The sequence below is a fragment of the Rhinatrema bivittatum genome, chromosome 4 (assembly GCF_901001135.1).
Source record: "Rhinatrema bivittatum chromosome 4, aRhiBiv1.1, whole genome shotgun sequence".
Classification (NCBI taxonomy): domain Eukaryota; kingdom Metazoa; phylum Chordata; class Amphibia; order Gymnophiona; family Rhinatrematidae; genus Rhinatrema; species Rhinatrema bivittatum.
In genome coordinates, this window is record NC_042618.1 from 109,791,369 (window position 1) to 109,817,658 (window position 26,290).

The 26,290-nt window shown below is 47.5% G+C and overlaps 1 protein-coding gene across 7 annotated transcripts in view; it reads left to right on the plus strand.

Moving 5' to 3' along the window:
* MGA (MAX dimerization protein MGA) overlaps positions 1-26,290 on the plus strand; it is a 660,453-nt gene that overhangs the window by 160,332 nt on the left and 473,831 nt on the right. For all 7 annotated transcript variants that reach the window (XM_029598656.1, XM_029598662.1, XM_029598663.1 and 4 more), the window contains exons 4-5: positions 429-516; positions 8,804-8,899. In XM_029598656.1, the coding sequence (XP_029454516.1) occupies positions 429-516; positions 8,804-8,899 (184 nt within the window). The remainder of the gene's footprint in view (positions 1-428; positions 517-8,803; positions 8,900-26,290) is intronic.

Sequence of the window (26,290 nt, forward strand, 5' to 3'; positions counted from 1 at the left end):
TTCTCTGGTATAGTCTGGAGTGAGATGCAGCAGTATAGTTACTTACCTAATAATTGCTTTCCATTAGTCTCACACTAGACTGGATTAATCTGCCTTGAGTGGTTTTGATAGCAGAATGGTAAGGTTGGTGACAAATTTAAGTTTGGCTTATTGTCGTAAAAATATATTTGTATATCAGAGCTGCTATCGCAGAGGAGGAAGTGAGGTCACTCAGGAAGGGAGATGGCAGGTACCTAAAATAGCTCAAAATGTTGCTGGTCTTACTGCACCAAGTGGCACCATGCCTATCTAGTCCAATCTGGTATGAAACTTGACGGAGAAAAATTTTCATCAGATAAGAAACTTTATTTCAGACAGATCTAGGATGAAATTTGTATTTTTTTACCTATTAAGATTCTCTTAATTTAAATCTTTTATTCTTTCTCTAGGAAGCTCTTGACATTCACACAACTGATAGAATTGTAAATGAAGAACCTCTGAATTTGCAGATTCATCAAGTAGCTGCTGAAGAATCAGGTATCTTTGCAACATTAAATATAAACAATGGGAAAGGAAAGAATGCAGAAGCTCGTGTAATCTATCTAATTTTAGAACTGAAGATTTTTCTTAAACAAAATTTGCTGAATGGTGTGCACCCATGATGAAACAGTAAATTTAGCTTTCACATTTTCACACATTATTCCCACCTTACTGAAATTTAAGTTTTTTTCCCATCTTGGCTAGATAAGACTTTTTCTCTTATTCTTTTCCATCCACTCATCAGATTCATTATATGTGTTATATTTTTGTCTCTTTCTGCTAAGAGAAGCATGCATTTATTTATTTATTTATTTATTTATTTATTTTCTTACATACTTTGTAAACCCCCTATCCTTAAATCTAGGTGGCTAATAGCATTACTTAATAGGTCACATATCCAGTGTGATTAAAATTTTTTTTTTTTTTTTAACTGGGCCACATTACTGGTTTCTATTTGTAATGGGGAGCTGAGGTCTTCTTGGAGCTCCTTGGGCATCCTTCAAAGCTCTCACTCTTACTCCTCTCTCTCTCTCTCTCTCTCATGTTTTCTCGTTCATACATGCATTTCTCACAGGACAAGCAGGATGGTTGTCCTCACAAATGGGTGACATCAAGGATGGAGCCCAACCGCGGAAAACTTCTGTCAAAGTTTCTGGAACTTTGACTGGCCCCTACTGGGCATGCCCAGTACGGCACCAACCCTGCAGCCAGCAGGGTTCCCCCTTCAGTCTTCTTTTTTCCGCGCAGCAGTAGCCATGCGGTTAAGGAGCTCTTACCACATTCCTGACAGGAATTTCTTCTTGAACTTCTTTGAAGTAATATTTATGGATGAGTATGGCTTTATTCTTTTAGCTTTCTTTTGAGCTGACTCTACCACGACAGAGTGGTGATCTAGCTGAGGTTTTTGAAAGCCAGGTGCTGACTGTACAAGGTAAGTAGAGTCAGCTTTTTTGTTTACTGGGGCAACAGATCCAGGAGTTTCCCAATTCTTTTTTAGAAGGTCCAGAAAAACCTGATGAATTGGAATGGAAGTGTTGACTTTTGGGGCATCCAGAAATTGGAGTAACTCCATCATTTGGTGTCTGTCATCTTGCTCAGATTAAAGCTGAAAAGGGACTAATTCTGACATTTCCTTCACAAAGTTAGTGAAAGAGAGGTCCTCGGGGGGAGAACGCTTTCTGCTTTCAGCAGGAGAGGGTGGTGAAGGTAAATCATCGGTATCTGTAGAAGTATCATCACCCCAGGTGTCATAAGGGTCAGGTTGCTGACCTGTAGGACCACGAGGGGGTTGGATAACATGGAATAGACTTAGTTTTTGGGTACTTGCCAGGTTCTTATGGCCTGGATTGGCCACTGTTGGAAACAGGATGCTGGGCTTGATGGACCCTTGGTCTTGACCCAGTATGGCATGTTCTTATGTTGTTATCCTGTATAGTACAGTCCTGAAATATGTTTTGGGATTCAAGAAGATGTAAGCAAAAGTGGTCTGCTAACAGCCAGAGATCTTGGAACTTTGGGAGGTTTCAGTCCTTTCGATCTTCTAAATGAGGGTGGATCCTTTGAGGAGGGGAGGGGGTTAGGAGCCCTCTCGTACCTCACAATGAAATTTTGGGAACCTAGTCTCTGGATTTAAGCGGTCGACTAACCTAGTCTCTGGATTTAAGCGGTCGACTATCAAAGCTCTATCCGAGATGGGCCCAAATTACTTCAGGTCTTAAGAGTTCATACGAGATGATTACACCTTGGAATTCTCCTGCCAGACTTCAGATTTTTTTATGGTTTCCCTTGTTACTGTGCCACAAAGAGAGAGATAGTAAGAATGATGCTAGAAAGGTAGTAAAGCCAGTTCCAAGATCCCAGTGGGTTCAGGGCCGTTATTTGATTTATTTTGTGGTGCCCAAGAAGGAAGGTTCCTTTTGTCCTATTGTGGATTTGAAACAAGTCATCAAGTTCCTGAAGGTATCACATTTTCTGAATGGAAACCTCAAAATCGGTTATAGTGAGATGGGGAAATTTCTAATCTCCATGGATCTCACAGAAGCATATCTGCACATTACCATAAAGGAGTGTCATCAGAAGTTGGTTCGTTTTGCGGTTTTATGAGGACACTACCAACTTCAGGCCCAACCCTTTGAACTGGCTATTGCCCTGAGAATGCAAGGATCATCTCGGCAACTTACATTGCCGGAAGGCAAAATGTTCAGGTGGACGTTCTCATTCACGGTATTTTGGATCCCAGAGAATGGATACTATCCCAGAAGCCTTTCATTTAATTATACAACAGTGGAGGGAACCACTAATGGATATGATAGCAACTGGAAGAAATTCAAAAGTGCAATAATTTTTTAGTCTGAGAGAGGATCTTCTGGCTTGGATGGCCAACTAAATTAGTTCTCTGTGTTTCTTTTGTGGGCCTTAATAGGAAAAGTAATTCAAAGAATTTCAAGACATTTGGGTCTGCTGATTCTGGTGGTCCCGAACTGGTTAAGATGGCTGTGGTATGCAGATCTCGTCAGATTGTTAGTTGGGAAACTGCAGCTTCTTCTGTGCAAAGATCTCACCCGGGTCCCTTTTTCATGTTGATCTTGGTTGGTTTTGATTTATGGTCTGATCCTTGAATGGAATGGTTATTCTCTTGAAGTAGTGGGTACTCTTTTGAAGGCAAGAAAGACTTGTTCCCTTGCGTATGTGCGGATTTGAAAAGTATTTGAGCACTGGTGCTCAAACAAATACATAGTACACAGAGGGGCCTCTGTACCTAGCATTCTAGTCTTCTTGCAGGAAGGACTAGTTAAGAGTTTGGCACTAAAGTCTTTGGAGGTTCAGGAAGCAGTGATTGCATGTTATAGGGGGCATGTAGCTGGGAAATCCTTGTCATCTCATCCAGATGTTGTGTTTTTCCTTAAGGGAGTCAAGCACATTAGGCGTCCTATAAGGGATCCCATTCCTTCTTGGGATCTAAATTTGGTGGTGTTTTTGGCAGGATCACAGTTTGAGCCAATTAGAAAGATTTTGTTAAAGCTTCTTACTCTGAAGATGATATTCCTGATGGCTATTTGTTTCACTACAAGGCGCTTTCTTACAGAGAACAGTTTTTGGTGTTTTCACAGGATGTGGTCAGAATTCATAAGGTGCCCTACTTCCTAAGGTGGTCTTGCCCTTTCATCTGAAGCAGGAAGTGTCTGCACTCTTTCATAAATAATTTAGCAGAAAGTAATATAGTCAGCTTCATAGTTTGAGTATGAGAAGGTTTTTTTTTTGTTTTTTTTTAAATACTTGAAAGTCATTAATTTAAATTTGTTAATATTTGTTTTATGTGGAGGTTTTAAGGGTGAGGCAGTATCCAAAGCCTCCTTGGCTCATTGGATTAAGGAAATTATTATGGCTGTTTACATTGAGAAGGACAAACTAATTGTCTAGATTATGAGGGTGGGATGGGGCGGGGATGGTCCTCGACACTACAATCAAATCTCCACCACTTGCTGCAGGAATTTCAGCATCCAGTAGGCTTAAGTTATATCTACAGATGTCTTACATCTGTCTGTGGTGGGAAAAAGAATCCTAAGTGAAAAATTCAAATCATATACCACAGAGATGGGTAAACTTTGGCCCGTGGGCCAAATCAGGTCCATCATTCAATTTAATCCTGCCCGCCAAACATTTAAAAATTATTAGCTGCAGCCCGCGATGTTTGCCAATTCCCAACATCATCAGCAAAGGCTCATGCAGGCTCCTTTGAATGATGTCTGAATCACATGATGCTAGGTCCTGACCTTTGCTAATGATTTGGGCATCCGAAGGAGAGGAAGAGGTAACCAAGCAGCCAAACATTTCTCTCCACAAGGGCAGGCAGGCAGGTGAGTGTCTGCGCTACGCGGCATCTTGAGTAAAGATGCTATTGGCTTGCTGTAAGTCTTACAGCAAGGCAATCGCCTCTTTATTTTGGATGCCGTGCAGTGCAGGTGCTCCCCTACCTGCCCTTTCCCCATGTAAGTGTTTAATTGGCTCTTACATTTGCTATAAATGCCAATTGCAACACTTCTAGGGGGGAAAGGAGAGACCTGGTGCGTCGGTGCTGACGCAGGTTACCGACCGCTGCCAATGAGGGAGAGGTCCAATGCATCTGTGCTGGCGGGGCTTCCACCCCTGCCCGTGAGGAGAGTCCCTGTTGGTGCGCTGGCGGGATTCCTTCCCCCCCAATATCACCATAGTGGTGAGTAATAGGGGAGGAAATAAAGGGACAGAGAGGAAGGAAAAGAAAGCGGTGAGGATGGTGAGTGAGTAAAATGGAAGGTACATGATTGAGTGGGAAGGAAAGGGAGAGTGACTGAGAGGGAGATGGTGAGTGTCAGGGAAGGGAATGAGTGGGTGGGGGAGGGGCTAGTGACCGAGTGGGAAAGGGGTGAGAATGAGAAACAGAAGAGGGTGAGTAGGAGTGAGGGGGTGATTGACTGAGAAGGAAGGGGATTGATTTAGGAGGGTGAGTGACGAGAGAGGAATGAATGGGAGTAAGAGTGAGTGACTAGGAAGGGAGAAGGAAATGAAGGAAGTGAATGGGAGGGAGTCACTGAGAGATGAGTGACAGAGGGAAGGGTATTGAAGCAAGGGAAAAGGGTGAGTGGAAGTGAGGGGGTGAGTGATGGAACATAAGGGGATTGAGTTAGGGTGAGTGACAGGATAGTGAATGGGAGCAAGAGGGAGTTACTGAGAGGGAAGGGAAGGAATGGGAGGGGGAAATTAAGGGAATGAGACACAGGAAAAGTTAATGAAGCAAGGGAAAAGGGCAACTCATGGAAAGTAAGGGGATTGTGGGATGGCGAGTGACAGAGGGAAGGGAAGAAGATGAGGGGGTTGAGTGATTGAGAGGGAAGGAGGGTGAATGACTGAAGGCTAGTGAGATTGAAGGGAAAAGGGAGGGAAGAAGTAGAAGAGGAGTGAGAAGAAGAGAGGATAGAAAGGGGCATGAAGGTGTATGTGTGAATGAACTTGTGTGTATATGAGAGAGAAAAGAGGAAGCTTGTGTGTAACCTCCTCTCCTTCCTTCTACTATTCCAAATCTACAATCTCAGGATGACTGGAAATGAAGTTTCCAGGTATGGAGAAGAGGGGAATTTATTTTTTATCATTATTAGTTTTAATTATTGGGTGTTTGACAAGTCTGCTCTTTTTGAAATATTTGATTTTGGGGAAATGCTTAAAGGGTTTTTGTCATCTTTATTCTTCTTAATTAGGTGTTTGTCTTCTATTTTGAAATATGGTTTCCTCACTGTTACGATTGATTTATATTTCTTGATTTTGTTTTATGAGGAATGTTGATATTTTTGTGTTTTCATTTTTGTACTGCATATGAGTCTAGCTTTTAGGGTTTTCTGTTAACTTTTTTGTTTTGCATCTTACTATTTATACTTTATGGTCTGCATATGTAACTGAGTTGTTAGTCTGCTAGCTGGGAAAATACCTCATACCTGTTGGGTTGAAGGTTGTTCTGATTTTGGTAGAGCTGGGATCCATGATTGAAGGGGCTCCTTGGGTGCTAAAAGCGATGGTACTTAAGCCTGCTGGATACTGAAATTCCTGCAACAAATGGTGAAGATTTGATTGCATTGTCGAGGACCTGCTCCATCCCACCCTCTGGCCCTTGTTGCGCTCGATAATTTATAATTTGGCCCCTGCACAAAAAAAGTTTACCCACTCCAATATACCATAAGCATTTAAACTAGAGGACAGTGGTGGCAAAAGGAAATTGAAATGTCACCCTAACATCTCTAAGAAGTGGGTGAAGAAATTAACAAAAATCAGCTAACTAGGTCAGAAAAGATGTCCAAGAGATAAGCTGGAAAGTTATGAGCACAAATACCTGTAGTCTGGGCAATAAAATCCCAGATGTGCAGGCTCTAATGGTGGAAGCAGGTTGGGACATTGTTACTGTTACAGAGACATGGGTCACTGAGTTTCATGATTGGGATACAGCTATCCCTGGCTCTAATTTGTTGAGGAAAGACAGAGAATACTGAAAAGGTGGAGGAGTAGTTCTTTGTCAGAAACAATATCCAAGCAACTGAAATGCAAGGGACATGGGGTAGGGAAGAAGCATTATGGGCTATTCTTTAAAAAAAAAAAAAAAAAAAAAAAAAGATGGTGCTTCCATTTACATTGGTGTGGCCTACAAGCCTCCAACTCATACAGAAAAACTGGACAGAGGTCTGGTTGAAGACATCCAAAAGGTGGGAAAGAAGGGAGAAGTATTGCTAGTTGGAGATTTTGATCTGCCGTATATGGATTGGAGTATCCCTTCTGCAGAATCTACAAGAAGTAGAGATAGTGAATGTTTTTAAAGGGGCTCTGTTCAAGCAAATGGTAATGGAACCTATGAGGGATGGTATGATACTTGACCTGGTGCTCACAAATGGGGATAATGTCTCAAATGTCTTAGCACCAGTGATCATCAGACGGTATGGTTTGATATCGCAGACAGGATACAGAGAAGACACACAAAGACCCAAGTTTTGAATTTCACAAATACAGACTTTGTCAAAATAGAAATGGTCCTAGAGCAAGAACTGGAAGAAAATGGGTGAGGTGGAACAGTGGGCCAAATTGAAAGGAGCTATTACAAAGGTAACAAATCTATGTTAGAAAAGTAAACAAAAATAAGAGGAAAAAGAAATCGATTTGGTTCTCTAAGCAAGTGGCTGAAAAAATAAAGGCAAAAAGAACAGTGTTCTAGAAGTATAAAGGATCCCAAAAAGAGGAACACAGGAAAGAATATATGGTGAAACAGAGTGATAAAGAGAGAAATCAGGAAAGCAAAAGGTCAAGTGGAAGAATGAATTGCCAAAGAGGTAAATAGAGATGACAAAACATTTTTCAGATGTATCAGAGAAAGAAGGAAGGTCTGAAGTGGCATAATGAAATTGAAAGATGAAAAGAAACTATGTATGGAAATAAACGAAGAAATGGCAGAAATATTAAACAAATGTCAATTTGGTGTTCACTAAAGAAGACCCTGGAAGAATGACTGTTACTGGTAGAAAAGATCATAGATAGGGATGAGGTAGACGAAACTCCATTTACAGAATAGAATGTATGGGAAGAGCTAGGCAAACTGAAAGTGGACAAGGCCATGGGGCCAGATGAGGAACGTCCCAGGATACTGAGGGAGCTCAGAGATGTACTGGTGGGTCCGCTGAAGGACCTTTTCAGTAGATCCTGGGAAACGGGAGTGGTGCCGAGGGATTGGAGAAGAGCGGTAGTGGTCCCGTTTCACAAGACTGGTAGCAGAGAGGAGGCTGGAAACTACACCACCAATGTGTGGCCGGTTAGCCTCACATTGGTGGTGGGAAAATTAATGGAGACACTGCTGAAAGAAAGGATAATGAACTATCTACAATCTGGTGAGTTGCTGGACCCAAGGTAGCATGGATTCTCTAGGGGAAAGGTCCTGTCAGATAAATCTGATTTTTTTTTTTGATTGGCTGACTAGAGAATTGGATCGAGGAAGAACGCTCGATGTGATCTACTTGGATTTCAGCAAAATTTTTGATACAGTCCCGCATAGGAGGCTTGTGAATACAATGAGAAGCTTGGGAGTAAGCACCAAGGTGGTGGCATGGATTACAAACTGGTTGACTGATAGGAGACAGCGTGTAATGTTAAATAGAATCTATTCTGAAGAGAGAGCTGTATTAAACGGAGTGCCACAGGGATGGTATTGGGACCGGTCTGTTTTTTTTATGTAAAGAAAGCATAATATAAAACAAAAACATTGTTTACTTTTACTTAATCTATTTAGAATAGGCAGAATATAAGAATTTCAAAATATATAAATGACTAAAACTTTTGTTGCATCATGCAGTTGCTTGTCAAATCCTACAGTACATGAATGTGATCTACTTTGAACTGCCTGAAAAAGTGTGATATAAAATCAAATAAATTAAAAAAAAAATCAGACAGCTATACCTAGCAAGTCCAATCATTGTGACTCTTGATCTATTTATCTATGGAGATTACTCTTGCCTTCTTCAAAATGCTGTGATTGCTACTTGAGCAGATCTCTTAACTCTGTTATGCCTATCTTAAAAGTGGAGCACACTAACTTTTATCCTATCATGACAGGAATACGTGAACTTCATTTTGTTTCCAGTAGCACATTTTTTATAATGAAAATAGTTTACAGAAATTAAATGGTCAGTTTTGAAACATACAGCCATTTGTAATTAATGTGGTCTGCCCTTTTCTATAGCTTTGTATAATTTTGTTCTTTTTTGCTTAATTTCCTTTGTAGAGGAACTAGGAAGAATAATCCAATTGGAGAAAGACCTGTTAGTAGACTTAAAATGTCTTCGGCACAAGCAGGTGATTCATCCTGCTCTGCAGGAAGGTAAGCTTTGGTGATCTGCACTTCTTCCTAATTTTAACCTTTTGACAGGCATGTACATGGGCACTTTTAGCCTGTGTACATTTCAGCCAGTTTTCAAAGAGAAACCACCTGCATTTTTTCCCTTTGAAAATGATCAGCTGCAAAAGATCCGCATTAAAAGTACCTGCAACTTTGCATCTGTTGTTTGTGTGAGCGGCCATGTTGGGGCAAAATAGCACACATACATTTGACAATTGAATGTAAATATTTATTTGTTCCCCTGACCTAAACTCACTCGTAAGAAATGCCTTTTTTTTTAACCTGGCTAAAAGATGTGTGCTATGGAATCCTGTACATATTTTTAACTGGGTAGAGGTTGATTTTTCAGAGATGGAACAGAATGAGTATTGCACATACCATTGAAGCAAAGAAAAAACATTTCTCTCTTCAGATATGAAGATAAATGCATTTTCTTAGTGTGCTTAAGTACTCGGACAAATGGAGGTTGTATGAGTATGTATGTTAATTATAGAGACTTTCCTTTCCTGATACACAATGTTATGAAGTACCCATGAGCATCTGATTCAGAAACTAATCTATAAAAGTTTATGCATGTCAGTATATCTTAGAGCAGGAATCCTCAAACTTTATGGAATGAGGGCCCCATTGGACCTTTCATATTACTGAAAGGGTCAAAGTTTGCAGGGGTAGGGAGGTCTGCTGTTTGTTGAGCAAGAGGTGAGGTCCAAAATCCATTTATTTTGTTTGTTTAATTTATTTCAATCAAATCATTAAAAATAATTGCTCTTGGAAAAGTCCAACAGAAAAACATCACAAATGATACACACGTAAAATTTACATTTTGAAAATATAAAAGTTCAGTGACCGTGTAAAGTTCTTCAAACCCTTATACATTTTTTTACATTCTGCTATCTAAAAAAATACAAATCAAAATTAATTAAAGCAGGAGTTTTGTTTCTCTGATATACATAACATATTCCCTGTACGTACCTGGATCAGTCCAGATAGTGGGTTTTATCCCCCGACCAGCAGATGGAGTCAGAACAGAGTTTGAGAGCGTCGGCATATAGAGTAGTGCACCCTCTGCTGGAGCTCAGTATTCTTCTGACTCCAGCAGATGTGAGTGGGGGGATCCACTACCTCCCCCAGATTGACAGGGTTTCTTCATTTTTGGTTATTTCTTTCTTTTTCTCCACAGTATTTCCCTGTCTTATGTTTCTCTTCATTTTGGATCCTTAAAATAAAAAAAAAAAAAAAAAAGTTTTCAATTTTTGAGGAGGCGTGTGTCTGTGGCTCTGCCTTCTCTATTCTGTACTCCTTTCCTCTTCCGTTGGGGTAAGTGGAAGTTTTTTGTGTTTCTTTCTCCACAGGTTTGCTTCTTTTTGGTGGTGCCTCGTGGATGCCGGTGGTTCCGGCCGCTCCATGCGTCGTTTGTGGGTCCCGCGGTTCGCAAGCTCCGCCCGCGGGTGTGTGCTCAACTGAAACGGGGGTTTCCCCCCGCAGTTCCTGGACCCCTTCGGCGTGTTGTTAGGGCCATTCCAGGCCCCCCCGCGGCACTAGCTCGTTTTTGGCCCCCCCCCCCCCCCCCCCCCCGAGGCTTTTTTCCCGGTGCTGACATGCCGCGGTCCTCGAGGTGTGAGGCCTGCGGCGAACCGGGGAATCAATTTCTGAGGGAGGGGCTTTGTGAGCGGTGCTTCCCCGACGGGGAAGGCACCCTGCAGTCCTCCGGTGCGATTTCGGACCTGCCTCCTCCTCAGCCCGGGCGGCGCGGGCCGGCCACGACGCCGCCTTTGGCGGGAACGGCGGCCATTTTAGGGGGACAGCGTGAGACGGACTCGCTCCCAGATGCAGACAGGATTGGTTGCACTGGCTCTCAACAGGCTTTGCACCCAGCGGGGGGTTTGCCCGACCAGGGCTCCCAGGACTGTCCCCCCCCCCCAGGGATTCCAATCAGCTCCCCGTTTTTCTCACCTGATTTTATTCTGGCAGTGCACATGGCTTATTTGCAGGGTATGGGAGCGCAGGCGCCGAATCCCCTGGGGGCCCCTCCCCCCAAGGTTCCTAAACTTGCTGTTGGTCTCACCGCTTCGCCCGTTACGCCTGGATCCCTGCTGGGTCCCTCTCCCGTGCCACCCCGGCGTACCACGGGGGCGGCTTCGCCGGTGAGAGACGACTCCCCGGAACCCCCGGAGGCGCATCCGGATGGACATACGGAGGGGGACGACCCTCGAGCCCTACGGATTTTTCAAAAAGAAGAGCTGGATGAACTCATCCACCATATTATTCAGGAGCTGGACCTCGATCCACCTCCAGATCCGCCGATCCCTGTGGCTCCTTCCGTCGCCACCTCTTCTCGCAAAGGGGATTCAGTTCTTGCCGCCCTCCGTCCTAGGGCAAGGGCTTTCCCTATCCATGAGTCCTTCCTACAGCTTCTCACCAGGGAGTGGACACTCCCGAGGCGTCCTTGAAAGTCACACGCGCCATGGAAAAGCTATACCCGCTCCCTGAGGATTTTTTGGATCTTATCAAGGTGCCCAAGGTGGATTCAGCGGTGTCTGCAGTGACCAAGAGGACGACCATCCCGGTCACGGGTGGAACAGCCCTGCGGGATATGCAGGACCGTAAACTAGAAACCTTCCTCAAGAGCAGGGGTGGGCAATTAATTTTCCCATGGGGCCGCATGAGAAATTGGGATGGTTTTAGAGGGCCGGACTAATATAATTAACTCAGTTCTCAATAGCCCTACTTATGAAAAGACAGCAGTTTACCACCAATGCATGTCCTCTGAGAAAACACAACAAATAAGACCGATACAAACGCTTACATGCTAGCAAAATATCTCATCTCGGTAACAGACACAGAACCGACCTAACATACTCCCAGGATCTGTAGTAATGCACATAAACTAATCCGCACACAGTTACACCTGTATTATGGAATACACTCAAACAGGAGCAACCCTATCTATGAAAAGGCAACACTACAAATATTAAATCAGGTCCTAAAAACCAATACACCTCTTATTAGGAAAACAGAACTAGCAAGCACTATAGATCCCCACACAGAAATAATTGTAAAACTATACTAATAAGCAGAATAAATGTTTCAAAACAGCTATGAACAGAATAACATCCAACAATTAAAAACTCATAAAAACTATTAAACATTCTCCAAACACCAATAAAATATTTCAAAAAAGCAGACATCACACAATTAAAATGGCAGTCAAGAAAAATAAACTTAAAGGCACCTTTACTTACCCCCTCCAGCAGCTCTCCTACTCCCCTTCCCTGCAGGCCGTGGCACACACCAGAAGCAGCAGTAGAAGCTAAGCTCTATACTTATGGTCCTCTTCCTTAGTGCCCATGTCTCTCACACACACACACCATACCAGTCATGCCCCCATGACCAGTTTCTGTCTCTCACACACCAATCATCTCCCAAACAGTCTTTGGCACACACACACCAGTCACCTTCCTGAACAGTTTCTCTCATGCCATACACACACACACACACACACACACACACACACACACACACACACACACACAGGCTTCCCACTCCCGTGTTCTACTTACATATATGGTCTTCTCACTCTCATAATCACTTTCTCTGTCTCTCTCACACACACACTCACCAGTCTCTCACTCCCATGCTTGTTCTCTCCACATGCACAGGCTTCTCATTCCCAAAATCACTTTCTTTCTCTCACACACACACTCACCAGTCTCTCACTCCCATGTTCTCTTTCAGATATACAGGCTTCTCCCTCCCATGATGTGTCTCTCACACACCCGGGTTTCTCACTCCCATGCTCACTCTTCACATGCACAGGCTTCTCATTCCCATAATCACTTTTTCTCTCTCTCTCTCTCTCTCTCACACACACACCAGTCACCTGATCTCACTCATGCATACACACACACACAGGCTTCCCACTCCCAAGTTCTCTTTCAGATATACATGCTTCTCCCTCCCATGCTGTGTCTCACACACACCCAGGTTTCTCACTCTCACTCTCTTCACATGCACAGGCTTCTCATTCCCATAATCACTTTCTCTCTGTTACACACACACCGGTCTCTCTAATTTCCATGCTCACTCTCCACGTGCACAGGCTTCTCATTCCCTGAATCACATTCTCTCACATTCACACACACCAGTCTTTTTCTCTCACACACACAGTCTCCTTACCAAGCAGTCTCTCTCTCTCATGCATGCACACTCATCCAGGTTTCTCACTCCCACAACTCCAGGCTTCTTACGCTCATGCTTTCCCACATACCCAGACTTCTCACTTCCATGCTTTTTCTCTCACACACACACACATCAGTCACCTCCCTGACTAATGTCTCACACTCTCACATACACATCAGTCATCTCCCTGAGCAATCACTTTCATTGTCTCTCACATACACACACACACACACACACACACACACACACATCAGCTCTCTGACCAGTTTCTCTCACTCACACACATGCTCTCAATCACACGCAGGCTGGCTGCTTCTCACTCTCTCTTACTCACTTCCTCTTCCCCCCCCCCCCCCCCCCGAGTACAAATGGGAGCTGCAGCAGCCCCCGCAGGCCAAGAAAGAAGAATCCCATCGGCCGCGGGAGGCTCCTGTTGCTGTCTCCTTTCTCGATTACCGGCTGCTTTAATTTCTCGGGGACCGATGCTGCAGACGACGCGGCACGGCTCTTTCTCCTTCCCGCGCACCGCTCCGAGTATCACTTCCTGTTCCGGGTCACGGGAGGGGGGTGCAGGCGCGGGAAGAAGAAAGGCCAGCCGCGGGTGCCACACTTCTAACATCGCTGCCGTTACCACTGGGCTTGAACGTGCTGACAGCCCAGCGGCAACGGCAGCGGAAGAGACCGGGAGACCGCGGACTGGCAAAAAACTCCCGCGGACCGGTGGTTGGGGACCCCTGAAAAAAGACCACGAAAGGCGGAACTGTGACATACCGGTATGTAGGAAAGAAACTCGAGCGAAGGCACGCTGCCCGATTGGCCGGTGCTGGGCAAGCCTTGCCCAGCACCGGCCAATCGGGCAGCGTGCCTTCGCTCGAGTCACTCCCTCCCCCCACCGGACGCTGTAAAAAAAAAAAACAAACCAGTTCATTCTCCGCTCCCTCGCTCCCCGATTGGCCGGCAGCAGTTCATTCTCCGCTCCCTCGCTCCCCGATTGGCCGGCCAAGGGTAGGCAGCGTGCCTCATTCCCCGTCTGCTCTCAGCAGTGGGCGGGCCGGATTCAGACCGTAGGCGGGCCGGATTCAGCCCGCGGGCCGCCCCTTGCCCAGGTCTGCTCAAGAGGGTCTTCGAAGTCTCCGCCCTAGGTATGCGGGCCATGATGTGCAGTTCGCTCGCGCAAAGGGCCAGCTTACTCTGGGTACAGCAGCTTTTCACCTCTCAGGAGTTGCCCCCTGAAGAGGCCGCCCAGGCGGACCGTCTGGAATCTGCCATAGCATACGGGGCGGACGCCTTGTATGATCTCTTTCGCGTAATAGCGCGGTCCATGGTTTCGGTTTTAGCAGCCCGACGGCTCTTGTGGCTTTGCAACTGGGCGGCGGATGCTTCCTCCAAGTCGAGCCTTGGCTCCCTCCCCTTTCGGGGGAAGTTTTTATTTGGAGAGGACCTGGATCAGATCATCAAGTCACTGGGGGAAAATTCGGTGCATCGGCTGCCGGAGGATAGACAGCGTTCCTTCAGGTCATTTTCTTCCGGTAGAACCAGGGCCAGGGCACAGCGACGTTATAGGTCTTACCGGCAGTCCGGTTCCCGGATACAGCCGACAAGATCCCAGCCTTGGTCTTGTTCCTTTCGTGGGCGGAGGCCCGCGAGAGAGGGTCTAGGGCAGGTAAATCCGCCCACAAAGTCATCCCAATGATGCCAAAGGAGCCCACTTCTCACCTCCCCGGATCGGAGGCCGCCTCATGGACTTCTACGAGGAGTGGGCAGTTATCTCCACGGACCAGTGGGTGCTGGACACCATAAGAGACGGTTACGCCTTGGAGTTTGTCCGTCCCCCAAGGGACCGGTTCATCTTCTCTCCCTGCGGTTCGGATCTCAAGAGGATAGCGGTTCAACAAACACTAGACCAACTGCAGGAAATAGGGACCATCGTTCCCGTCCCCTTCGAGGTGGGCTTGGGCCACTATTCCATTTACTTCATCGTTCCCAAAAAGGACGGTTCCTTTCGGCCCATCCTGGACTTGAAGGAGGTAAACAAGGCCCTCAGGGTCAGCCGGTTCCGCATGGAGACTCTTCGATCAGTGATTGCCGCAGTGCACAAGGGAGAATTCCTCGCTTCACTGGATCTCTCGGAAGCATACTTGCACATTCCAATCCTGCCGGCTCACCGGCGGTATCTTCGCTTCAAGATTCCCGGTCAACACTTTCAGTTCAAGGCGCTTCCCTTCGGTTTGGGGACCGCACCTCGGACCTTCACAAAGATCATGGTAGTGGTGGCGGCGGCCCTCCGCAAGGAGGGGTATCCTAGTACATCCGTACCTAGACTGGCTGATTCGAGCGAAGTCCTTCTCACATGGTCAGACCTCAGTGGCCAGAGTAGTACAATTCCTACGCTCTCTGGGCTGGGTGGTGAACCTTCCAAAGAGTTCCCTTGTGCCCTCGCAACACCTGGATTTCTTAGGAGCGAGCTTCGATACCCGGCGGGGTATGGTGTTCCTGCGCCAGGACAAGGTGCAAGCCCTGAGGGAGCACGTGTCTCGGTTTTCGGCTTTGGAAGAACCAACCGCCTGGAATTATCTGCAGCTCCTGGGAGTAATGGCCTCCACCATCGACATGGTACCCTGGGCATTTGCACACCTGCGTCCACTGCAAGCGTCCCTGCTATCCCGTTGGAAACCAGTCTCCCAGGAGTATCAGGTGATCCTGCCGCTTCCACCATTAGCCAGGAAAAGCCTGGATTGGTGGCTTGTCCCCTCGCATCTGGCTCGGGGAGTCTCGCTCGAGGTTCCCAATTGGGTGGTGGTGACCACCGATGCCAGCCTCGCGTGATGGGGCGCCGTCTGCGAAAGAAGCGCCACGCAGGGGACTTTGATCGGCCACTTTGCCTCCTCTGGCGTCCATCGCCTGGAAACGAGAGCCGTGCGTTTCGCTCTTCAGCGTTTTCTTCCCCTGGTGCGACACAGAGAGGTGAGGATCCTCTCGGACAACGCCACCACCGTGGCCTACATCAATCGTCAAGGGGGGACAAGAAGCAAGCATGTCTCCCTTGAGTCAACTCCCCTGATGGAGTGGGCGGAGAGCAATCTCGTCCGGATAGCGGCCTCTCTCATCGCTGGGGTGGACAACGTTCAGACGGACTTCCTGAGTCGTCAACAGCTAGACCCCGGCGAGTGGGCTCTCTCCGAGGCAATGCATCTCATCGTCCGTCGTTGGGGGACTCCACGCCTCGATCTCATGGCGACCTTTCTCAACGCCAAGGCTCCACGCTTCTTCAGCCGCAGAAGAGAGCGCGGCGTGGAGGGGGTGGATGCCCTCGCCCTTCCGTGACCGTCGGATCAACTGCTCTATGTGTTTCCTCCTTGGCCTCTGGTCGGCAAGGTTCTCCGCAGGTTGGAACATCATCGAGGGACTGTAATTCTCGTAGCCCCGGAATGGCCGACGGGGCCATTCCGGGGCCGACAGGGCCACTTTGCCTGTCCCATCTTCCTCATCTTCTGCGTCAGGGGCCGGTATTTTTCGAGCAGGCAGAACTCTTCTGTCTTGCGGCCTGGCTTTTGAACGGCGCCTTCTCCGCCACAGAGGCTACCCGGAGACAGTGATCTCAACGATGCTTCGTTCCCGCAAGCCTTCGACCTCCGTCGTTTACGTTCGAGTTTGGAAGGTCTTCGAAGCCTGGTGCTCCGACCGCGGGGTCCAAACCATGGAGGCGACTGTCCCACTGATCCTTCATTTCCTACTTGATGGTCTGGATAAGGGTCTCGCCTATAATTCGCTCCGGGTTCAGGTGGCGGCCTTGAATGTCTTGGTACAGAAGGACTGCTCTCTACCCCTTCAGCCGGATATCGCACGTTTTCTGAAGGGTGCCAAACACCTACGGCCACCGGTCAGGGATCCTTTCCCTTCTTGGAGCCTCAACTTGGTGCTGCGAACGCTATCGGGCCCTCCTTTTGAACCCCTGAGGGGGTCCTCCCTCAAGGACCTGACTCTCAAGACTGTTTTCCTGGTAGCCATCTCTTCTGCTCGTCGGATCTCAGAGCTTCAAGCCTTGTCCTGCCAGGACCCTTATCTGCGTTTCTCCGACTCCGGGGTTTCCCTTCGTACGGGTGCCATCCTTCCTACCAAAGGTGGTCTCGGCCTTCCACGTCATTCAAACGGTGGAGCTTCCAGCGTTCGCTCCAGAGGAACCCCGGTCTCTCCGGCTCCTGGACGTCAAGCGTGTGCTGCTCCGTTACCTGGAGGTTACCAATGACTTCCAGGTATCCGATCATTTGTTTGTCCTCTGGTCAGGACCGAGGAGAGGTTCTCAGGCATCCAAGACGACTATTGCGCGCTGGATAAAGGACGCCATCTCATCGGCTTACATTGCGGCGGGGCGGGTGCCGCCTCGCAGCGTGTCGGCTCATTCCACGCGATCCCAAGCGGCGTCCTGGGCGGAATCTCGCTCCATTTCCTCCCAGGAAATCTGCCGTGCGGCGACGTGGAAGTCGTTGCACACTTTTTCCAGACATTACAGACTACACCTGGCGCCTCAGTACACGGGTTCTTTTGGCGATCAAGTTCTCCGAGCAGGTCTCTCAGGACCTCACCCGGTTTAGGGAAGCTTGGGTACATCCCACTGTCTGGACTGATCCAGGTACGTACAGGGAAAAGAAAATTATTCCTTACCTGCTAATTTTCGTTCCTGTAGTACCATGGATCAGTCCAGACGCCCGCCACTAGGGGTTTCATTAGGTCCTGCTCGGATTCTTCCAGGTAACTTTCATTCTGTTTGTCTCTGATTATTGTTACTGTTCACAGCTCCTCACAAGTTGACTGGTGGTGGTCCCGTTGACCATTTGTTTACTTATATCTTTCTCTGTTCCTTTTTGGGGACGGATCTGGATCCAAAATGTTGTGTTTTGCTTTTGGGCTTTGCTATGCGTAATACTGAGCTCCAGCAGAGGGTGCACTACTCTATATGCTGACGCTCTCAAACTCTGTTCTGACTCCATCTGCTGGTCGGGGGATATAACCCACTGTCTGGACTGATCCATGGTACTACAGGAACGAAAATTAGCAGGTAAGGAATAATTTTTTTTTATACACTTTCATTATAAAAAAAATAAATAATGAAAAAAAAAAAAGGGGGTCTTGATTGCATAAGTCTTCACAACCCTTCACTCAATACTTTGTGGAAGCCTCTATTGCAGCAATACAGGTCTTGTCACTGATTTTCTGTTGGATTCAGGTCAAGGTTTTGAATGGGCCACTTGAGGTCATGCACTTTCTTCTTGCGGAGCCACTCCATTGTTACTTTGGCTTTGTGCTTAGCATTATTGTCCTGCTGAAAGGTCTGCTGAATCTTCTGCCTGTTCCCAAGTCTATGGCAGACTGAAAAAGGTTTTCCTCTAGGATCTGTATTTTGTGCCATCCATCTTTTCCTCAATCTTCACAAGCCTCCCCATTCCTGCCATAATGCTGCAAAGCATTCCCAATTTAATGCTGCTACCATTGTGCTTTTGGGATGGTGCTGGGTGCTGTTTGTTTTACACCACACAGTTTGCTTAGAATTGAGACCCAAAAGTTCAGCTTTGGTTTCATCAGACCACAAAATCTTCTCCCACCTGCGGGCAATCCACTAACTTTTTTTTATTTTTGCAAACATTGGCACATCACATGGCTTTTCTTCAGCACTGGCTTTCTTCTTGCCACCCTTCCATAAATGTCATTTTTGTGGAATAATCTTGAAATTGTCAAGCAGTCAACATTTGCTAAAGTCTCAGTCAGAGACCTTTGCAGTTCTTTAAAAGTAATCTTAGGCCTCACAATAAAATAGTTTCCTTAACCCATGGCTACTTTGGAAGAATGGCCTGACTGTGGCAATGCCTTTTTAGTGCCAAACTGTTTTCATTATACAATTATATATCAGTAAGACTCTCTACAAAAAATTGTACGGTGTGGAGACAGTAATATATAAATCTTGCCACAAGTATCTGTGCAACCACAATTTGTTCGTGAGAACAATGCAAAGAAAGCAAAGAAAACAAAAGAAAAAATTTTGTCCATCAGAGACCTGTGATTATAAACGTTGGCATACTCAATATATGCTAAATTAGCATTACTAACCCATGCCGTTGTATGAGGTCTGGTACTTGGAAAAGTATTTTTTCTCACTTGAGGTGATTGATTATTTGGGTATTTAAATTGTGGTTGCACAGATACTTGTGGCAAGATTCATTATACAATTATCATATAATACCCCAGTGGCGACCCCTCATACCATTTGGGGCTAATCATGTGGCCACCCGGAGGGTCCTGCTGAGCATTGCTCAGGCCCCCCTATACCTGCATATGTGCTCATATATTGGTAGCCTCCCTTTCAACAAAAAGGTCCTGCTTGTCTCTGGGCATGTATCCCACCCACAAGCTATTCCCTGGTGGTTTCTAAATGCACTGGGAACCCATACAACCCAGTGGTCACACAGTTCCTAGAAATATACCTGTATTCCAAACAAAGAAATTGGTACATTAGTCCTAGACATGCGGAGTGAACAAACTATTGTTGATTAACAAAAAGTGGGAACAGTGAACAGCAAAAGATTACATTTGCAACCAGCAGCAAGTATATAAATCAGGTTGATCTTTATGATCACAAACTGATATAAATATTTTAATAAATAAAAAAAAAAATATAACATGCCTATATTAAGTTATGTCCAGCCAACATAAACATTCCAACAATGCAACCCTCCCCCCCCCCCCCCCCCACACACACACAAATTCCTAGCGTGTAGCCAGACGGACTCAGGAACAATGGGTTATGTGCTCCCCTGCTAACAGATGGAGACAGAGTCAGGTTTCAAAGCTGATTTCACACTAGATATACCCCTGCAGTGACCTCAGTCATTCAGTATCTCTCCATCTCCTAGCAGATGTGGATTGTGTCTCCTATCGGGAACACAGTACTCTTTAGATGAGGAAAATTTACCTTCAAATTTCTACTTATAAAGTGGAGAAGATCGAGCCTTGCTCTCCTGCAATGATACCTAAGGGTCCCTTCCCCAGTTGAGAATTCCTGAGGTGATTTCCAAGATCCCTCAGAGGTTTGCCTTGGTCCAGTAGCTGTTCCTGGCATGGACTTTGCTGCTGAAATAGCTGAAAGGCAGCTGGTACAAGAAGCTGAGTGTGGCGGTGACTACCTAAGCTCTCTCCCCCCGCAGCCAGAGACAGTCTCTGTACTTAGCCAGTAAGCCCTGAGCCCAGGTAAGTAGAGAAGAACTCCTCTTATCCAGACACGTGGAAGGGCTTTGGAAAGTCTTTCCACCTGTCTCCTTGCTCAGCGTGCCGTACCAACTTCACTCCTGACCCCGTCAGGGTGAAGGAAGGTGGTTTCCAAGTGGGTTGAGTGGCCCCCCAATGGGCTAGGCCCCATTTCAGGCTTGGTGGGCACTCCACGTGGCGGGCCGCAGCGGTTCCATTTTGTGTGCGGTTTTTTTGCGGCACCATTTCCCCCCATTGTCCATTGGTCCTCGTGCAGGCCGGACCGTGTGTGCCTAACACGCGCACTCCTGAGCGCATATCTACGCACATAACTAAGCGCATAACCACGCACGTAAGCAAGCGCATAACTACTCGCACAACTGGTTGCTCAGATTTACACGTGCCGAGACGGGCCTGTGCGTTCTTGAGGCACTATCCGGCTGAACGCACAAGCTACAGAGTATTATGGCCCCAGCAGTAAAGAAGCTCAAACGACACTCCCTTTGTGCTGTCTGCCATTTTAGGGCTGCACAACCTGACCTGGAATCCTTCCTGCATCAGCATTGTGAGGAAACCCAGGGAGGGCTGGACTCTCAGAACTTTTCCAAGTTCGGTGCCTGCCAGTCGGAGGATGGGTCATCCATGACCTTACCTGGCAATACTCTGGATAAGAGCAATTCCGGGGCGGCGTCCCCCGGGAGAGGGGGCAGTTCTGCGACACCTACTCCAGTTCCTCCCGGGCTAAATATGGACCCAGTTGCCTCCTCTGGGTTGGAATTATTTCAGGGCCTACAAGCCTTTGTTCTGACGCAGAGTCCCAGCTGGGAAGGCCTTACCCTTCCAGCCCTATCAGCATGCCTTGGGACATGCCTCGCCTCACTAAGGCTATCCCTGATAGGGATCTGGACATCATGGATGACAAAGGGGATGCGGATTCTCTGGAGTATGGGGAAATCCCTCAAGGCCTGGATCCATACCGGACCATGCTTCGATTTTTCCACAGAGATGAATTACCAGCCCTGCTCTCCCAGACCCTGGGAGTTCCTGGCATGGACCTTATGTCGGAACAAAGGAAGAATCCCATCCTGGTGTCTCTATGGGAAAACCTCTTGCTATTTCCTGATGCTGGAAACCATCCAGGAGTTGTGACCTGGAATGGGACGCCCAGGAAGCCAGTTTTAAAGGAGGTCGGGCCCTGGAGACTTTATACCCTCTGGATCCAGTGGCCAAAGAACCACCTGCGTTTCCCGAAAGTGGATGCCCTGGTCTGCGCCGTCTTGAAGCGAACAGCTATCCCAATAGAGGGAGGAGCGGCCTTGAAGGATGCTCAAGTTAGGCGGTTGGAATCCATCCTTAAGCAGGCGGCAGCACTGAAGAAAGAAGGGATCCTGGTGCACTCTAACTTAGATGACTGGCTGATCTGGGCGAAGTCGTTGGAAGAGAGCCTCCAGGTGACCAGCAGGGTCAAGTCTCTCCTACAAGAACTCGGTTGGGTTGTAAACATGGAAAAGAGCAGCCTCAACCCCTCCCAGTCCTTGGAGTACCTGGGAGTCCGGTTCGACACCAAGCAGGACAAGATCTTCCTCCTTCCCTCGAGGATAAGGAACCTGATGTGCCAAGTGCGTCTGACAAACACTATGCGCCCCAGGGTGTGGAGCTACATCCAGGTCCTCTGCCTCATGGTGTCAACCCTGGAAATAGTACTATGGGCGAGGGCACACATGCGGCCACTCAATGCTCCCTGCTGTCATGTTGGAACCCACTGTCTCAAGCCTCTATCTGCCTCCATCTACCGATGGAAGTATGATCTTGGCTCCAGTGGTGGCTACAGGAAGCTCACTTAAGCAAAAGTGGAAGCCTATCCCCACCAAATTGGTTTACTCTCACGACTGATGCAAACCTCCGAGGGTGGGGCGCACACTGTCAGGAACTGACAACCTAGGGGCGATGGACTGAGGAAGAGGCGTGCTGGAACATAAATCGCCTAGAAGCACGGGCAGGCAGATTAGCGTGCCTGCAGTTCAGCCACAGGCTCCAGGGTCAGGCAGTCCGCGTGATGTCGGACAATGCAACAATGGTAGCCTACATCAACCGCCAGGGAGGCACCAAAAGCCACCAAGTGTCTCTGGAAATAGACCCCCTTATGGAATGGGCGGAATTAAATCTACAAGGGATCTCGGCCGCCCACATTGTGGGAAAAGACGTCGTCAGAGCAGACTTTCTCAGCAGGGAGAGTCTGGATCCAGGGAAATGGGCGTTGTCGACCAGAGCCTTCCAGCTCCTAGTAGATCGCTGGGGTCTCCCATCCATCGACCTACTGGCCACATCTCACAATGTAAAGGTCCCCCGATTCTTCAGTTGCAGACTAGATCAGCACTCCCAAGGGATCGATGCTCTTCTCCAGACCTGGCCAGAGGAGGACTTACTATATGCCTTCTCTCCGTGGCCCCTGCTGGGCAAGATCCATTCGCAAGATTGAACACCATAGAGGATTGGTCCTTCTGATGGCCCCGGATTGGCCCAGATGCCTGTGGTATCCAGAGGGTCATAAGAACATAAGAAATTGTCATGCTGGGTCAGACCAAGGGTCCATCAAGCCGAGCATCCTATTCCCAGCAGAGGCCAAACCAGGCCACAAGAACTTGGCAATTACCCAAACACCGAGAAGTTCCCATGCTACTGATGCAATTAATAGCAGTGGCTATTCCCTAAGTAAACTTGATTAATAGCAGTTAATGGACTTCTCCTCCAAGAACTTATCCAAACCTTTTTTGAACCCAGCTACACTAACTGCACTAACCACATCTCTGAGAGAATCGTTAAGATTCAAGGTCAGATAAGGTGTTTTCTTGAGACTGCCAGTTCCCAAGACCTGGGTTTATATACAGGTGGTATGTTCTATGGTGTCTACACTAGATTTGGTGACATGGGTGTTTGCCCACCTGCGGTTTCTCCAGAGTCCGCTGCTATCTTGTTTTCAGTTCATTGTTGGAGAGATATCATTGTTTTTTTACCGCTGCAGTGGGAATCCAGAATCAGTCTCTCATGGTGGCTGTCTTGCCACAATTTGGAGAAGTCTGTGGATCTGGAGACTACGGACTGGGTAGTGGTGTCCACGGATGCCAGCCTCAGTGGTTTTGGGAAGCACTCTGCCTTGGACAGACTGCTAAAGGTCTGTGGTCAGTTACAGAGGCACCTGGTTTATCAGTGATTGGGAAACAAGAGCAGTTCGCAGGGCATTGATTTTCCTCCCTCAGGCCCTAGGATACATGGTGAGATTTTTCTCTATCAATGCACAAAAGGTGGCATATATTAATTGGCAGGTTGGCACTAAGAGTCTCGCCGTAGCTCAGGAGGCCCAAGAGCTTTTAATCTGGGAAGAGAGGTATTTAGAAGGGATAGCAGCTTTGCATGTGACTAGAGTGGACAATGTGCAAACGAACTAACGGCTCGATACTGTAAGGCCGCGGTAGAAACAGTGCGGCAGTGTCAGGCGCACCCTTCCTCCCCGCACGCACAGTTCTCTTGACCTAGCGCCTGATACTCTCTTCTAATTGCTTGCAAATGCATGCCGCGGCTGTAAAGCGTTAGGGAAGGGTTATGCCCGCGCAACCCATTTTACTGTATAGGCGCTTAATACAGCACCTATACAGTAACCTGGGTGCGCTGGTACCTGTCATTTCAAATGTCATTTCAAATGACATTTGAAATGACAGGCACCAGGAAGTGTAAAAAACAAAATTTTTAAATACCTGTCGGAGGGCCGCGTGGGTCCAGGCGGCCGGGTGGTCGCGAGTTAAATCTAGGCCGCGGGCGGGTGGGCGCCTGTTCCAGGCGGTGGGTGGACGCGCGTTAGTTTCAGACGACCGGCGGCGGGAGCCGGGGGGCGGGTGGTCGCGTGTTAAATCTAGGCCGGGTCGCACAGACGCGCATTCATCCAGGCGGAGGAGCCGGCGGCAAAAGCAGCCGGCTCCTCCGCCTGGATGAATGCGCGCCTGTGCGACCCCTGCAATTCGGTGCTCAAGGCAGTCACATGCCGTGACGTCACGCCTTGAGCGCCAAATCGCAGGGGTCGCACAGGCGCGCATTCATTCATCCAGGCGGAGGAGCCGGCAGCTTTCGCCGCCGGCTCCTCCGCCTGGATGAATGCGCGTCTGTGCGACCCGGCCTAGATTTAACACGCGACCACCCGCCCCCCGGCTCCCGCCGCTGGTCGTCTGAAACTAACGCGCGTCCACCCGCCCCCCCCCCCCCCCCCCCCCCCCCCCCGCCGCCTGGACCCACGCGGCCCTCAGACAGGTATTTAAAAATTTTTATTTTTTTTTCTGACAGGTTTTATGTGTCCCACAGCATTACATTTTCTCGATCATCTCTGTATCGCTTTTTTTTTTATTGTGTTTTATTGTTTTTGAGTATCTTAAGCGGTGTCGATGGATTTGTTACTAGACTCACAGTCCTAACACCTACTAGGGGGAGGCGGTAAACTAACACGTTAAGGCCGCGGCAAAACAGCGGGTTACTAAGGAGATAATCTGAGCGCGCTTTACGGTATCGGAGGGGAATAGCTAATTCCTTCATTATACAGCATTATACAGCTAATTCGTTCATTTACATGCCGCGTGCGGAAAGGGTTATGCGTCTGTTTTAAGAAGCGCTAAGGACGCGTGAAACTGGAGACTGTATCGCTGGATCGCCTTACGCGCCCGAATTGTGCGCTCCGAGCACGTTACAGACGGGCAATCTTCGACCGAACGATACTGTATCGACCCGTATATCAGCAACAACAGCTGGACCCCGGGGAATAGGAGTTATCGATGGAGGCCTTGGACTTCATTCGGATTTGCTGGGAACCCCCAGCTGGATCTGATGGCATCGTGGAGCAGTGCCAAAACGCCACAGTTTTTCAATCGCAGAAGAGAGATCGGAGTTGAGGACGTAGATGCTCTATTTCTCCAGTGGCCTACAGGGATCCTGCAATACATGTTTCATTCATGGCGTTAATAGTTCGTGTATTGAGATGCATCGAGAAACATCCAGGTCAGGTAGTTCTCAGGGCTCTAGAGTGGCTGTGTCGTCTGTGGTTTGCAGATCTGATTACTCTTGCAATAGATGGGCCCCTGGACCTATCTTCTCGGCTCGAGTGGATCACTTTTTTTTCTCGTGCTTGGCTTTTGAGTGGCGATGTTTAAGGTTAAAAGGTTACTCAGGGGTGGCCAATTGTCTCTTAGCTTCAACCCAGAAAACTGCCCACATCTATGGCATATGCTTGGTGTGGAGACTCTGTGTCTTGGTGTATAGAGGGAGGCTTAGACCTATTGCATGTAGAGATGCCTCAAAATTTGGCCTTTTTACAACAGGGCTTGTCCAAAAGGCTTAGCTTACAATCCCTTCGGTGCAAGTGGCAGCATTGGGATGTCTGAGGTAAGCTACAAAGGAGGCCTTAGACATCGCATCCGGATGTGGTATGGTTCTTGAACGGGGTCAAGGATTTATGGCCGCTGGTATGCATATTGTGTCCAACTTGGAATTTGAATTTAGTCCTAGTATTATGCAGACCTCCGTTAGAGCACTACAGAAGATGTTGTTGAAGGATCTTATTTATTTTAACAGCATTTATTACCTGCCCTTCCTATATTCAGGGCGGGGTACAGATAAGAAAATCATACAACACATTACACTCTCTTGAATAAGGAAACATAGCTTATCAAATAATAACATTAAAACATAGGTATTAACTTCAACAAAAAACAGAAGAGCTAGTAGTGGGACCAAAAAAGGTTACCAAGGACTCGTTGAAGGAGAGAGATGCTGGGGACTAACCATTATTGCTTATGTTTGGGAATGCTTTTCTGAAGAGGAAAGTTTAGTGCTTTTTTTAAAGAATATTTTTTCCCAGAGGCATCTTACTTCCTTTGGTAAGCTGTTCCATAGGAGAGGACCTGCGAAGAAGAAAGCCCG